The sequence below is a fragment of the Histoplasma capsulatum genome, assembly GCF_000150115.1.
Source record: "Histoplasma capsulatum G186AR genomic scaffold supercont2.15, whole genome shotgun sequence".
Classification (NCBI taxonomy): domain Eukaryota; kingdom Fungi; phylum Ascomycota; class Eurotiomycetes; order Onygenales; family Ajellomycetaceae; genus Histoplasma; species Histoplasma capsulatum.
In genome coordinates this window covers 373,192-386,673 of record NW_025544815.1, presented here as the reverse complement: position 1 = coordinate 386,673, position 13,482 = coordinate 373,192, and the positions used below count along the sequence as shown (strand labels likewise).

The window sequence follows — 13,482 nt, the reverse complement described above, 5'->3', positions numbered from 1 at the left end:
TTTGAAACCACACACTCCCATTAAAGGGGGAGGGGGCAAAATATAAAGTATCAAGGTATTTCAAATCGACAATCACATAAAAACCAAGAATCACTCCGTTCCCTCCTTCAAAACGCCAGGTCTCAACAACTTATCCTCCTTCCCATAAATGCTCACATCTCTCACAATCGCAATGAACTTGCGATGATTCTCCTTCGAATCCCCAATGCGAGGGCGGAAAATCTTCAGCAGCTCGGCGCTGGCAATACCCGTGGCCGGGATGGCGGAGTGGATTTCCAACGCCGTGGGGAAGGCGAGGTTTGTGGATACAGGTGTAGTTAAACCGGGGGAGGAGGTGCGCGTTGGAGGGACTGGGAGATCGTTTACTATGTTAGTATAGTACGAATAGGTTTCGAGATGTAAAATATACATGAGGCATTGAACAAGAAAAAGGGACAACGGTCGTCGAAAGAGGGGGGAAAGATTGAGAATATGATATACCTGGCGAATTAGCTCTTGGACTCCCTGGACGCGAACCCCGCGGTGTCCCCATCTTCGACAACACACCTGGCGGGTTCAACTTGAGTTTCTTGGTTCCTGCCGCGGCAGAATCGCTCATCTCGGCCCCAGAGCCTGCGCCTCGTTCACCATCGCTGCCAGATCCAGGGGGCCCGTTTCGGCCACGTTTCTTGCTGGCCTGGTCTGCTGCTACGTTTGGCTTGCGCTGGCCGGAGGGACCTGGGGACATAGGACGCGACTCGACCTGGACATCGGTGTGCTTATTCTTGGGCTTTTTACGAGCGGTATCTGTGCCACTGGCTTCGGAGAGATTTGGGGAGCCGGGTCGTTTTCGGGCAGCGCGGGATGCGGCCTTCTTGCCGAGCGGGTCCGTGTGTTTTAGACGACCCGAAGGAGTATTCGTCCCTTTTGTTGATATACCGGAGTTCTTGTCAGATTCTTTGCCCTTTTCTTTCTTTCCGCGTTCCTCTTCGGGCTTTTCTTCCTTTAGTTGCTCTGTTTCGGAATCATCCGAGCTCTATATAGCGAAGGGTGTTAATTAGCTGGCTTTCCACAAACAAGATGCGCAGTCGAGAAGATGAATGGACATACCTCGTCAGAATATGGATTGGCATCTGAGCCACTGCTATAATCGAAATTCTTCTCCCTCCGCTGCAGAGCTTTCCGAACATGTTTTCCAAAATTTCTAAGGGCCTCCTTTTCTTTCTTCTCCTGATTTTCTTCTTCATCGTACATGCGTTCATCTTTCAGATCAAAGATGTTCGCCTTGAGTTGATCCTCTTTTATTCTCTTCTCAGCCGTCTTGGCATCTTCATCCTCGTCAAAGATGCCGACATGTTCTTCATCGTCAGCGAATCTGTCTTCCTCAAAATCCAAGTCATCTCCTTCAAACCCCTCGCTAACTCTTGTATGCCCTTCTTTCCTGCCGGTGAAGAGTCTACTCTGTTTCGCATACGCCTCCAGAGCTTTCTTCTGGGCTCTATCCTGTTCCTTCTCCATGAACCATCGGGGATCCTGAATCTTCTTCGCCATGAACTTCTCCGCTTCTTCAATGCTTAGAGTCTTGAAGGGAGTTTTGGTTGTGAACTTGTACCACTTGTCGAGGGGTACCATGCGCATCTTTCCATCATTTTGAAGCACGAACATCGCATACGTTTCGGACATCGCCGCTTCATAATTCCCAACCCAAGTACCTTTATTATCGAAATCGTCCAGATGCCAAGGCAATGCCTCCTCGTACTTAATCCTGGCTTTCACAATTTCCTCCGGATTCATCTCAGACTTGAAAACCTGCTGGGTCCGTTGCTTCAGCGCGTTCGTCTTTTTCTGTGTAGCCGCAGCCGACGGGGCAATCTGCGCCAGGTTGTCTGCCCGTTCCTTCTCTCTTGCGGCTTTCTTCGCCTCCAACTCCTCCCGCTCAGCCTCGTTGAGTTCACCGTGTCTCCGCGAAGGCTGATCATCTTTTTCAGACGCCGGTCCAATATTCGAAGCTCGAGGATCGCGCCGCTGCAACCGAACTGGTCGCGTAAACTGCGACTCATCTCTCGGGTCTATATTCTTCTTTGAGGCAAACTTCGCAACATGGTGTTTTATTCCCTCTCGCCAGGCGCGCTTGGTGGTTACCAACGGATAATCGACGTAGGTCTTAGAAAGTAACGGTCCGCTGAATCCATTTACGGTAAGGTCGTCTGCGCTAGGAATAGCAGGTTTGAGTTGTGTAGCTGAAGGTTGCGATCTGGGCGCTGTTTGCAGAGGTCGCGGTCGTGGAGATCCTACTCTCCCGTTTGCAACTGGACCTGCTCCGGGATGTCCTGGTCCTGGTCCTGGCGATAACGGAATTCGCTTCTTCTTGGGTCGAACCAACGGGTCAACCTTGAGTCGGCGGATTTTCATAGGCGGACCACTTGGGCCAGGAGGGGGTCGTGTCACCGGAGGCCGATTGGGTGGTGTTGAGCTCATTGTTTCGAGTTCTGCGTCGTTGAAGAGGCGATGTTGAGAATGCCTCCTTAAGCAAGGGGGAGCAGGCGAATTCAAAGAGGACAGTTGTTGGTAAATCCCATTGGGAAACGAGTGGTTCGTTCAGGACTGAGAGTTAACGTATGTGTTGTAGCGAGCTGCGAGTGGAGGTGATCCTTGACTTGGTTGGGGCAATGTAGCGCCACGAGAACACTATTATATTAACAGTCCTCACAACGATATACTAAGGAGGACAGCTTTGAATCGACAGCAGAAGCTGGACACCAACGATTCCATCTCTGGTGTGAATATGACGATGAATAAATAAATGATTTGAGGCCGTCGCGTTTGACATCAGAGCGGGTCATGTGATGGGCGACTAAACTCAAAAAGGCAATTCTCAACCTCAGCAACGTGGATAGATGTCCGATCATACGAGAGAAGGCGAATTCAGCGTGGGAGGTCTGGCAATAGGGAGGTGAATTTGCATGAGAATTGAGAAGGAAGAAGGCTGCGAATGATGTGAAACTAATAGTGGCTCATGCAACCGTGCTATGTACTATATATATATATGCATATAGCAGTTATATCTATTTCCAGCAGTACTTTACCCTGCGTGCTGGTAACCCAATCCCAGCCTCAGCCCAAACTGGTATGTACCTTTCAGGAATGAAACTCCATCCTAGTAATAAGCCATAAACACATCCTCACATCGTATCATATCAGTTCATTATCATGAAAGCTTGCATTACCTCGTTATCATCAATCCGCCCTCTTCAACAGCACCAATCTCACCAATCTCACCAATCTCGCCCATCTCGCCCATTTCCCCTCCCCGGCTCTTCCTCCTCCTCTTCCTTCTTTTTTTCCTCCTGACACCGGGTCCTCCACCACTCTTCCATCTCCTCAACATCAAAAAAGCCCTCCCCCTTCCTCACCACTGCCAACATCCTCCTCAACCTGCCCGGCTCACACACAAACCATTCTCGCCCCTTACAATCCTTCTCATACGCATTCAAGCTCACCCCTTCCCACTCGTGCGTCTTTAAACAGCGGAAAAGGCCCACCGTCCCCACCGGCGGGCTAAAAGCCGCCGCATCAACAAATACGCTAACAGATACACCCAATCGCTGCTGCAGCGCGTGGTTGAGGTTGTTCTTGTGGTTGGTTATCGTCGGATCCATGATGCGCAAATCGCGCTTCGGCGGCATCTGTGGGCGCTTGACGATGTCTGGCGATATCCAGGATATCACCGCAAGTACATCGCAAAGGTAGTTGCGTTTTGGTAGCGGCTTGGCTGGGTGGAGGAGTTGGGAGAGAGTGTGGAGGTTTAGGGGACGAGATACCGGCTCTAGGATGCCGGGGAGCTTGAACCGGCGATGCGTCGCGGTTCCTAACGGTGTGGATGTGTTATTTTTATTTTGTGTATTGAGATTTTGAGTGACTGTGTGCGAGGAGGAGGAGGAGGGTTCTTGTTTGATGGTTTCGGGTGGCTCTGGGTGTAGCGGCGAATTTGAGGGGCTAATGTTTGCAGTTGAAAGCTCCTCTAAACGGACGGATCTCTCCTGCTCCTGCATTGAGGTTGAGGAACCTGGCAGAACTCCGGGGCGCCCTTTGGCATCTTTCGTAGCATCCTGTATATTTCCAGAATCCGCATAGTCTTCGAACATCTGACCTCCAGAATCGAATATACCATTCAAGTTTCCAGATAAACAATCGGAAATTTCCACCAAGAAGCCATCTTCCCCATCACGACTAATATCCGCTGCACCGTCCGCATCGCTAATCCTAGGCGCTTTCGCCCCACGCCCAGTGCCACCACCACCATCGTCCTCATTACCCTGATCACCCTTTTTCCTCTTCTGCTCACCCACCCGCACCTCGACATCACCCCTCTCCAGCACCCTTGTTGCCCTCTCCCCAACACCCCTCTTACTCAGACACCGAAAACCCTCAACAGCGAGAAACACCACCTGCCCGGCGCCCTCGGCACCATCGCCACCACCAATTCGCTCCCCCTTCCTAAGCTCAAACCGCTCCAACCTCATCACAGAACCCACACCTACCTCTCCTGCCAACGCAAAGCGATGAAGAGCCTTGGCCAACAGCGCCTGGATAACCAACTCCCCATCGCTGAGGAATACGCGATATGACCTGCGATTCGGTCTTGCGGATGCGGCCGCAGCAACGTCAACGGCGGCGGTAGTTGTGGTGGTGCCAGTGGCATGGCCAGGGCCTGGAGTAAACAAAACTTCAATGACACGTTCGACGCGCAGGATTAGTTCTGAGGGATGATAGCCAGTGCGCAGGAGCTCTGCGATGCAGGGACGAATTTCAGCTTCGGAGGAAGTTGGCGTGGTGATGGAGGTGGCAGTGCGTGGGCGGTGGTGGATGGGCGGATAATCCTGTGGAGATGAGAGGAATGTTAAGCGTGCAAATTTTTATGGCCGATGGGAAGGGAACTGCCATCTCGACGTACCATGACAACCTGGTTGAATCCTCCATGGCGGGGACTGGCGCTATTGCTCCCGCGTTGTTGTTGTTGTCATTGATGAAATCGCAGGGGATTATAGCGGAATAAGGGGATGGTGAGAGATGAAGAGCTTCCAGCGGGATATTGATTATTTAGGAGGTTATGAGTGATACCACACCGGGGCCCTGAGCTGTTAATTGTTTGTAGTTGGGAAGGGTAATTTTGATGGTTGAAGCAATTAAGAGATTCACCAAAGTTACACAGGAAAGAGAAGGCAGGTTCAGCCGAGGTTGCGTGATGATGACTTGCATAGAAGCCTAACTAGCAAACTAGCTCCTAGAGGATTGACGCCGCTGGCGGCATTTAAGTTATCCGCGCGTTAAATGATATATGATCTATCCGGGAGTTTCATAATTGTAGGGTTGATAATTCCGAGCATACTGCGTACATGTGGGATTACATGTATACTACTAGCATATGCGCTGCAACTGAGCTCCAATAGCCATGTCCTCGACTTCTACGAGAGAACAAAGGCTGAATGCACTTGCACAACCTTCTATAAACAACTCGGATTCTTGAAATATCCCGGTTTATACCAAAAATCCCTGAATCAAAACACCTCCACAATTTGCTCATCCTCGTCAGCAACCCCTTTCTCAAACTCCGCCTTAGCCTTCGCCAACGCTGCATCTTCCCCCCCATTGGCTTCCCCTTCCTCATCCCTCATCAGCACCTGCACCAACCGGTCACACCCCTCCCGCGTCCCCTCATCGTCAACATGCAAATGACATTCCCGTATGATCGGATACACATTAACTGCCCTCATCAGCTCCCTGCCCTCCCTCGTCGTCGTCAGCAGCAGCAACGTCTCCAAATGTGTCGCGATGATATCCTTATCTGAATCCCGCTCCTTGTCCGGCGGTAGAAGCTGCAGATCCGGCAGCATGGCCGCGCTCTCTTCATCCGTGAATTCTTCGGGTCCCGCGACTGGCAACAGGAGGTACGGGAGGATGTTCACCCCGGACTCCGCGAGCAGCTGCGGGTGCGCCTGCACCTCGAACGCGATGTTCTTCAGCGTCGACGCCACGCCCTTTCGACGGATGTGGCTGCGGTGCTCGGTGAAGACGGTGAGTTTGGTGATGGGGATGACGGAGTCGTATTCCTGTCGAGTGAGGAAGTAGGCTCTACCTTCGTCGTATTTGGAGAGGTCGGCGAAGACGTAGGCTAGATAGTCGTAGTTGGAGTCAGCGGCCTTGTTGATGCCGCCATCCTGCCCCTTTATGAAGCAGTCCATTAATTGGTCGAGGGCATTCGGGGAGCCAGAGACATCCTTGGGCACGCTGCGGGTTAGGTTTATGATGCGCTTGAAGCTATCGGATTTAGCGAGATTGGCGAGGAGCATGGTGATTTCGTTGACGTGGGGTTCTTTCTTGTTCTGTTGTGCTCTGTGATTAGATATGTGTTTTCGCATTTGAACTGACGTCCCGGTTGGGAGTGGCGGAGAATTTGAAATAATTACCGTGACTTTACTCAAGAGGGTTTCCAGAAAAGCATCATCTTCAGCTAGCTCTTTGAGAACCTCGTCGTTGCCGGAGAGGTTTATCAATATCGTCAATGCATTTTTGGAGATTGGCTGTAGGTTGTTCTGGGGCGTTAATTCATTTATTCATTAAAGTTGAACGAAACCATTCAAAGGAATTATTGGGATATATATATTTGCGTATGTCGAAAGACACTTACAGTGTAGTCCCGAACAAGTAGTTTAAGATCCCTCACTGGTAGAAGCTGATGAACCTTGAACAGTGAAGGCTGAGATACCGAGAATCCAAGAAGATTTTCACATGCTGCGTGCTGTCAACTAACTAATCAACAACAAGCAGGAGAAGCAGAAAGGAAACGGCAAATCGAAACGAAGGACAAATTTCATGCCGGGAAACCAGCAAAGACACATTGCCAGAAGACACGATATGCAGGTATAAGAGTGGGCAACAGACCTATTTGCCGTATCTGGGAGTTTCCATGGTGAAGGAACTCTACGAGCTGTATGTGGATACGTAGCGAGGAGTCTCAGGTTAGCTGAAGCACGTTCCCTCCGTTCTGGATAGCTGGCAGCGGGGGAAACATTGCATACCTCCGCCAATTCAGAGGGCATACCGTCCGTTGCCCGCTATAGATGCGCGATGTTACACCGAAAGTCTAACCAATTTTGCAAATTACAGAGCTGTCGGAATACAAATTGGAGCGGCGACGGTATTCAAGGGGTATTTCTCTATAGCAAATAGAAAAATATGAAAATAGTAGTCTTTCCTGACTGATTTACATTCCAAGTTGATATCTACTAGGAATGTATGAAAAATGTATGGAAAATGACGCAAAGAATATTTTTTGGGCTTAGTCAGTCGGCCCTCACCCAGTCCTCTGCCCCGCCGCCTGCCTCTGATATAGATAGATAGGACAGTGTTTATTCCTCTTTGTATACGGAGTGGCCCTCATTCGATTATTTTCCGCAGCGATCTCAATTCTGGGTGCTGGGTGTCCTCACACCTCGGCATCCTCAGACTCCACAATCCACTCCGTCTTTGAATAATCACAATCAGGTTGTTTATAGTTAGTTAATAACAATTTCTGTTCAACAGAATTGAAGCCGTTGACGAAGCGAATACAGCCAACCAAAGATACACCCAAGAAATGAAATCCCCTCTAGGACGATACGACGCAAACCGCAGCAAAGCTCAGCGAGGGATGGAACACCGTTAGCCCTGGTCGTCCCGCACTATAAAGACACACCTTAGGAATCAACATTGCTTCTTGTGCATGTATGTATGATTATTACAAGTTGACACACCCCGCTGCGATCCAGCGATTTTGCGCAAATGGCACCAGGCTCTCAGTGCATGCGGCAAACAATGCAGCGCTGATTGGGACCTGGGGACTCGGGCGGTTATGGATTTATACTCTCCGCCGCGGGTTCTCAAGGGATGTTCTGCATAATGCATGAAAAAGCAATGCAAGGGTAAATTCCTTTTCTTCCTCTTGGCCATTATATCAAGGTTATCATCGTTTTGCAGCGGCGTTGAGAGATTTTGTTGACCATGATCGAGGAGGGCATTGGGAAACTCCGCTCCGGCTAACTACCTGCCTGTGGGGATGTCCTTTGCCAGAGAGATTTCTCAATTGTCAGGAAGACATTGATAAAGTAAAAATTACGGCAAATCCTTTCATTCACCCTAACGTAGAGAGGGACCCGGTGTATTTTCCCTGGGTTTTTGCGTATTTGTGTACTTCCACAGCTATAGTATCATGTCGGAATTGGATGGTTTCCGAATATTGCCACACAATTACTGGCTATCAATTGAGTAGTTAGCTAAGATAAGATGATTCTGATAACTACATGAAAAGATTGCAGTATTATAAAAAAAGAGGATGGACATACAAGTGAGATTAAGGAATTTCAAGCTGATACAATACTTAAACGTTGATCCGACAGATCTACCACTACGAGTACATATATATATATAAATATATATATATTCACTCATTCTAGTCATCTTCATCCATTCCCACGGTTTCGTATATCAATTGCGCATTTCAGAGCTCCAATCACCCCTCGTGCGCCGCTTTTCACCTCATTCGCCCTGAACTAGCTACACTTCAATCTTTAAATACTAGAATTCTCCGCTCAACCCCGCCAAGATAGGATTCGGAAAAAGCTCGCCAACGACGACAATGGCAACAAGCGCAGCCCATGCCTCAGCGCCCGATCTCCAGGAAATCCATGACTTCCTCATTGATCTGGCCACCCGGGCGGGGGCTGTGATCACCGGTGCGAAGCCATTGGTCAATGGCGTCGACTCCAAAAAGAATAGTAGGGCTGCTCCGCAAACTTCCAACGCCCGCCATTTGCTTCGCAATGCACCTGTACCTGTCCAGTACATTACATATCGCCTGATGATGCATATTTGTATGTCTACATATGGGTATATATTATTAACACTGCAATTTTTTGCGATACAGGCTCGGATCTCGTAACGGAATATGACCGCGCCGTCGAAGCGATGGTCTCCAAGGAACTCAGATCCAGATATCCCACATTCGAGTAATCTATTGATCTACCTCTACCCGTCCATCATTCAAATCTAACTCCCCTCCAGACCACCGCTGACCCAGAATTACATTGCTCCAACTCCAGATTCATGGGCGAAGAAACCTACCACCTCTCCTCCGTCCTCACGGATGCACCAACCTTCATCGTCGACCCAATCGACGGCACCGTAAACTTCGTCCACGGCTTCCCCAACTTCTGCATCTCGCTCGGCCTCACCGTCAACAGGCAGCCCGTCGTCGGCGTCGTCTTCAACCCGTCCACCGCCGCCCTCTACTCCGCCATCCGCGGCAAGGGCGCGTTCTTCAACCGCACCACCCAGCTGCCGCTGAAGGGCGCCGCCACCGAGCCGCTGCGTGGCCTCCGCAATGCGCTGATCGCGGTCGAGTGGGGCTCTGATCGCGTCGGGCGCAATTGGGAGACGAAGCTGCGTACCTACGAGAGACTGGGGAAGACGGAGGAGGAGGGCGGGGCGATGGTGCATTCCATGCGGTGCACGGGGTCTGCGGCGCTGAACATGTGCGCGGTTGCGACGGGGGCTCTTGATCTATACTGGGAGGGCGGCTGTTGGGCGTGGGACGTGTGTGCAGGTTGGGTGATCGTGACGGAGGCTGGGGGGCTGGTTGTCGATGGGAACCCGGGCGGGTGGGAGGGCCAGGTTGATGGGAGGAAGTATCTTGTCGTCCGGCCGTCGCCGAATGGGGAGGGCCAGAAAGAGATCATCGAGGAGTTTTGGAGCCACATTCAGGGGACCTTTGATTATTCGCATTGAGGGCGTCTCTCTTTTGTTTCTTCTTTTGTCTTTTTTTTTTTTTTTTGCCTTTACGGGAACGTAGAATTCAGCTGAGATGCGCTCCGAACACGCCCGGCAAGCCGTCATGCAGCTGAGTAGAAGGAACAGTGTGGTTGTGGTTTATGATTATGGCCCATCTCCAATCCTGTTCATTTCTACTATGGGGAATACGCTCTTCATGTGCCATTGTTTGTGATTTCGACAATATCAAAAAGAGAAAAAGACAAGGCGGGGGAAAACGAGAACTAGCTAATCACTTAGGTAGTGGCTTGCTGGAGCATTCAGATAGATACAAGTTTTTGTTCCAGGATATAGATAGACGAGGAGGGTGAGTTTTTAGACGATAGGAACTGGTTCTAAAGAAGGCTGGAAAAAGGTAACTATCATAGAATAAGTACTAGTATTCTGTCTTTTTGAAATACCTACTGTATACCATGGAGCCAATCTATATCGGAATACATTTGCAGCCAGTCAAAACGGGCTATCAGCGCTGTATGAATCGCGGATGGATTTGGATTTGTCCCACCACAATCAAGCAACGTCACATCATTCTTGCCCAAACCAGCAGCAAAATGTCTTTTTCGCTAAGTCCAATCTGCAACCCCTATAAAAAAAAAATAGCAGAGAAACTGAATCCTTCGAAGATAGTAATTTAAAAAAAGCAGCCAACAGCTACTAGCCAACAGCCCCGTTTCGATTCCGGAGTTCCGTCTATTTAATTAATTGATGAGATCAGATAGCCACTAACTTTCCTGCCTGATCCCATATTGATACCCTGACAGCGAAATGACGAGAACGATGATTGAATCGACCAGGACTCAGCTCGGCATGCCTCATCATCTGCCAGCTGGCCAGCTGCTGTTGGCTCGCCATGAGCCCGAAGGCGTGGCATGCAAAGCTACCCGCTTGCTTCACCACTCAGTTTCGCCCTGCGTTTCTTGTATCTTATTCTTTTTCAATAAGGAAAAGAATAAGAAAGAAAAAAAGAAAAGAAAAGAGAAGAAAAGAAAAAGAGAAGAACATGCAGCAGCTCTAACTAGAGAGTAAAATGACCTAGTATCTCAACGCCATCGCCAAGGGCGAAAGGAGCGGTTGGGTTGCGATTCGGGCATGTTTCGTGGGTATGGAGTCATCACCAGCACCATCACCAGCACCATCAGCATCATCATGGTCCAACCATCGGTCCCTCTTCCCCAACTTGTTCCTGCGACCCGGTTTGTCCACATCTCGCAAACGAACAGTTCATGCGACCCTCGCTGGCTGGCGGACTGGTGACATGGGTGCTTTGCTGTGGTGGTGTGAGGAGGGGCGTCTCCATTGCCCAATTGGAGTTTCCTCCTTTCCAGTTCTAGTATCCCATACCATTTGACTTACAGCGAAACTCTGGATTGGAGGCCCGGCGCGGGTCGGCAAAATGAAGGGGGGGAGATGAGGGATGTTGAAAACACAAGAGTTCGACTTCTCTTTGACCTTTTCTTTGCTGCTCCCTTGCTTCGGACTCTCTGGAAAAGCTACTTCCCGAGGAGCCTCTAGACACTGAGGACCAACTTCTCCATGGGGGAGGGGCAAAACAAGCATAAACCTTTCACTGCTCTCCTGGCATCTACCAGCAGCAATGAAGGTTAAGGACGCGAACGAGAAGAGAGAACCATTCCACCTTCATAACTCTCACAAATTCGCGACCTATTCGAGCATGGCTCCTCGCATTCGAAGTCTATTTTTCTTTACTACTAGCGGAACTGAAGGACGAACGACCAGCTCGAGAAACCCAGCGCGTACTGCATCGGTTTTAGATTCGGAACACAATCACTGCCAACGTCGACGACTGTCTAGTCACCCTAAGGAAGGAGACGAATATAGGCGCCATCGACGCAAGTCTCATCGAACCCATTCTACGGAGGAGAAGTCCGAAAATGTCTCCCGAGAGAACCACAGGTCCCAGAAAGATTCCGCAACTCCCAAAAAGACTCATTCTCGCAGAGATCTCTCATCGACCGTGTCAATGTCAATGCCAGTAAACTCAAGCATTATTAGCACAGCCCGTCCAACGGTGTCTTCTAGAGGAAAGATAAAGGAATCGGTTCGCAGGGATCCCCTCAAACGAAGCGCTACACAACGCGCCGTAGCGGAATCGTGGATGAAACCCAGTCCTTCCCCAATATCCCTCCCTCTTCGACTCGGTGAGCAGTCGGATTGGAACCTTGCAAAAACGGCTATCAGGTCATCAGCCTCAAAAACCAAGTCTGGAAAACAAGTGTCCCCTGCAAAGCAAGGGAGAAAGGGTGGGGGATTCAAAAAAATTACGTCTCCCACATCGGTGCCGGAAAAGACGTAAGTACTGTGCCTGCTCATTTACCCAACTGTGAGACTCTCTCTTTTTACCATGAACGCTTCTCTTCCCCAATTTGACCATTCGAGTATAGAGTTACATGCTTAACGTGTTTCGACGACATCCCCGTGAGCAAAGCCGCCCAGCTTTCCTGTTCCCACAGCATGTGTGAAGACTGCCTTAAGCGTTTGTTTACATTGTCTGTAACTGACCCGCAACACATGCCCCCAAAATGCTGCACAACGGATCACATTCCCCTTAAGCACGTCGACAACCTATTTGACATAGAATTCAAGATCAAGTGGAACAAAAAATACAAGGAATACACCACCAAAAACCGATTATACTGTCCTTCCAAAGGTTGCGGAGAGTGGATCAAGCCCAGCAACATCCATATCGACACCGGCGGCGGCGCCACAGGCGGCCGCAGATTCGGCATATGTGTGAGCTGCCATACCAAAGTATGCGGGCTGTGCAATGGAAAATGGCATATCGATGGCGAGTGCCCAAAGGACGATGAGATGAAACGCTTCGTCGAGACAGCCAGGGAAAACGGCTGGCAGCGTTGCTACAGCTGCTCGGCCATGGTCGAATTGACCGAAGGCTGCAACCACATGACCTGCCGCTGTGGAGCTGAGTTCTGCATCGTATGCGCTGCTAGGTGGAAGACGTGCGCGTGTCCCTGGTTCAATAACTTCAGGCACATCTTGATGGAGGACCCAGACGATGTAGTTCCCCCGCAGGTCCCGCTACCGCAGAACAATCCGTATTTTGATCCTGTGGATTTGGCTACTATTGCTGCTGCTTATTATGGGCAAATTCATGTCGGTTACCTGGCGAATCCCAATGAGCCGCTTTTCCAACCGAGAGCGGGGCGTGAGGCAGTGCCGTTTGGGGCCAATGCCAATGGAGGTTTCGTCGCGCCATTTGAAGATATGGGCGGTTATGGTGAAGTTCCTCAAGCTGCTCCGGTTCACAGATAGCACCATTAACAACTTGGTGTGCCACGGTTCAATGATAACCCCCGTTTAATATTTGGTATTAAGCTGTGCCCTCAAAACAACGGTTTCTTAGGGATAGTTGGGTAAAGGCAATTAGAGCTGGGGACGAAATGGACTGGAATCGGAGGCCTTGGTTTACATCGTTATTTGTACTATAGATACATTCGCCTTTAATAAATACTCTCTGTGGCGTTCTTTTCCCTCCCCAATTTTACCTGTACTTTGCTATTTATCTTCATTGGGCGTCTAGTAAAATACCCCAAAATATTCCGGAGAAAATGGTGAAAATACATTCCCTTATATATCCAGATATATATGCATTTATGTTCT

The 13,482-nt window shown here is 49.8% G+C and overlaps 6 protein-coding genes across 6 annotated transcripts; 3 read left to right on the top strand and 3 right to left on the bottom strand.

Annotated features, from left to right (window-relative positions):
- Positions 1–90: 90 nt before the first annotated feature.
- On the bottom strand, positions 91–2,730 carry HCBG_08361 (transcription initiation factor IIF subunit alpha; the record flags this gene model as incomplete). Its single annotated transcript, XM_045435410.1, has 3 exons — positions 91–350; positions 481–1,015; positions 1,090–2,730. The coding sequence occupies 3 exons, from the start codon at positions 2,455–2,457 to the stop codon at positions 91–93; spliced, it is 2,163 nt and encodes a 720-aa protein (XP_045283902.1).
- A 246-nt stretch (positions 2,731–2,976) lies between these two features.
- HCBG_08360 (uncharacterized protein) lies at positions 2,977–4,959 on the bottom strand (the record flags this gene model as incomplete). The annotated part of the gene is made up of 2 exons (XM_045435409.1): positions 2,977–4,859; positions 4,918–4,959. The coding sequence occupies 2 exons, from the start codon at positions 4,957–4,959 to the stop codon at positions 3,255–3,257; spliced, it is 1,647 nt and encodes a 548-aa protein (XP_045283901.1).
- Positions 4,960–5,482: 523 nt separating this feature from the next.
- Positions 5,483–7,269, bottom strand: HCBG_08359 (HGH1 protein; the record flags this gene model as incomplete). Its single annotated transcript, XM_045435408.1, has 5 exons — positions 5,483–6,362; positions 6,447–6,560; positions 6,668–6,771; positions 6,922–6,967; positions 7,059–7,269. The coding sequence occupies one exon, from the start codon at positions 6,327–6,329 to the stop codon at positions 5,538–5,540; it is 792 nt and encodes a 263-aa protein (XP_045283899.1).
- HCBG_08358 (uncharacterized protein) lies at positions 6,650–7,918 on the top strand (the record flags this gene model as incomplete). Its single annotated transcript, XM_045435407.1, has 5 exons — positions 6,650–6,684; positions 6,808–6,969; positions 7,147–7,188; positions 7,564–7,679; positions 7,788–7,918. The coding sequence occupies 5 exons, from the start codon at positions 6,650–6,652 to the stop codon at positions 7,916–7,918; spliced, it is 486 nt and encodes a 161-aa protein (XP_045283900.1).
- Positions 7,919–8,653: 735 nt separating this feature from the next.
- On the top strand, positions 8,654–10,337 carry HCBG_08357 (myo-inositol monophosphatase; the record flags this gene model as incomplete). The annotated part of the gene is made up of 3 exons (XM_045435406.1): positions 8,654–8,888; positions 8,942–9,023; positions 9,117–10,337. 3 exons carry the CDS (start codon positions 8,654–8,656, stop codon positions 9,799–9,801), a joined length of 1,002 nt encoding a protein of 333 aa, XP_045283898.1.
- A 1,100-nt stretch (positions 10,338–11,437) lies between these two features.
- Positions 11,438–13,134, top strand: HCBG_08356 (IBR finger domain-containing protein; the record flags this gene model as incomplete). The annotated part of the gene is made up of 2 exons (XM_045435405.1): positions 11,438–12,153; positions 12,246–13,134. The coding sequence occupies 2 exons, from the start codon at positions 11,438–11,440 to the stop codon at positions 13,132–13,134; spliced, it is 1,605 nt and encodes a 534-aa protein (XP_045283897.1).
- Positions 13,135–13,482: the final 348 nt, after the last annotated feature.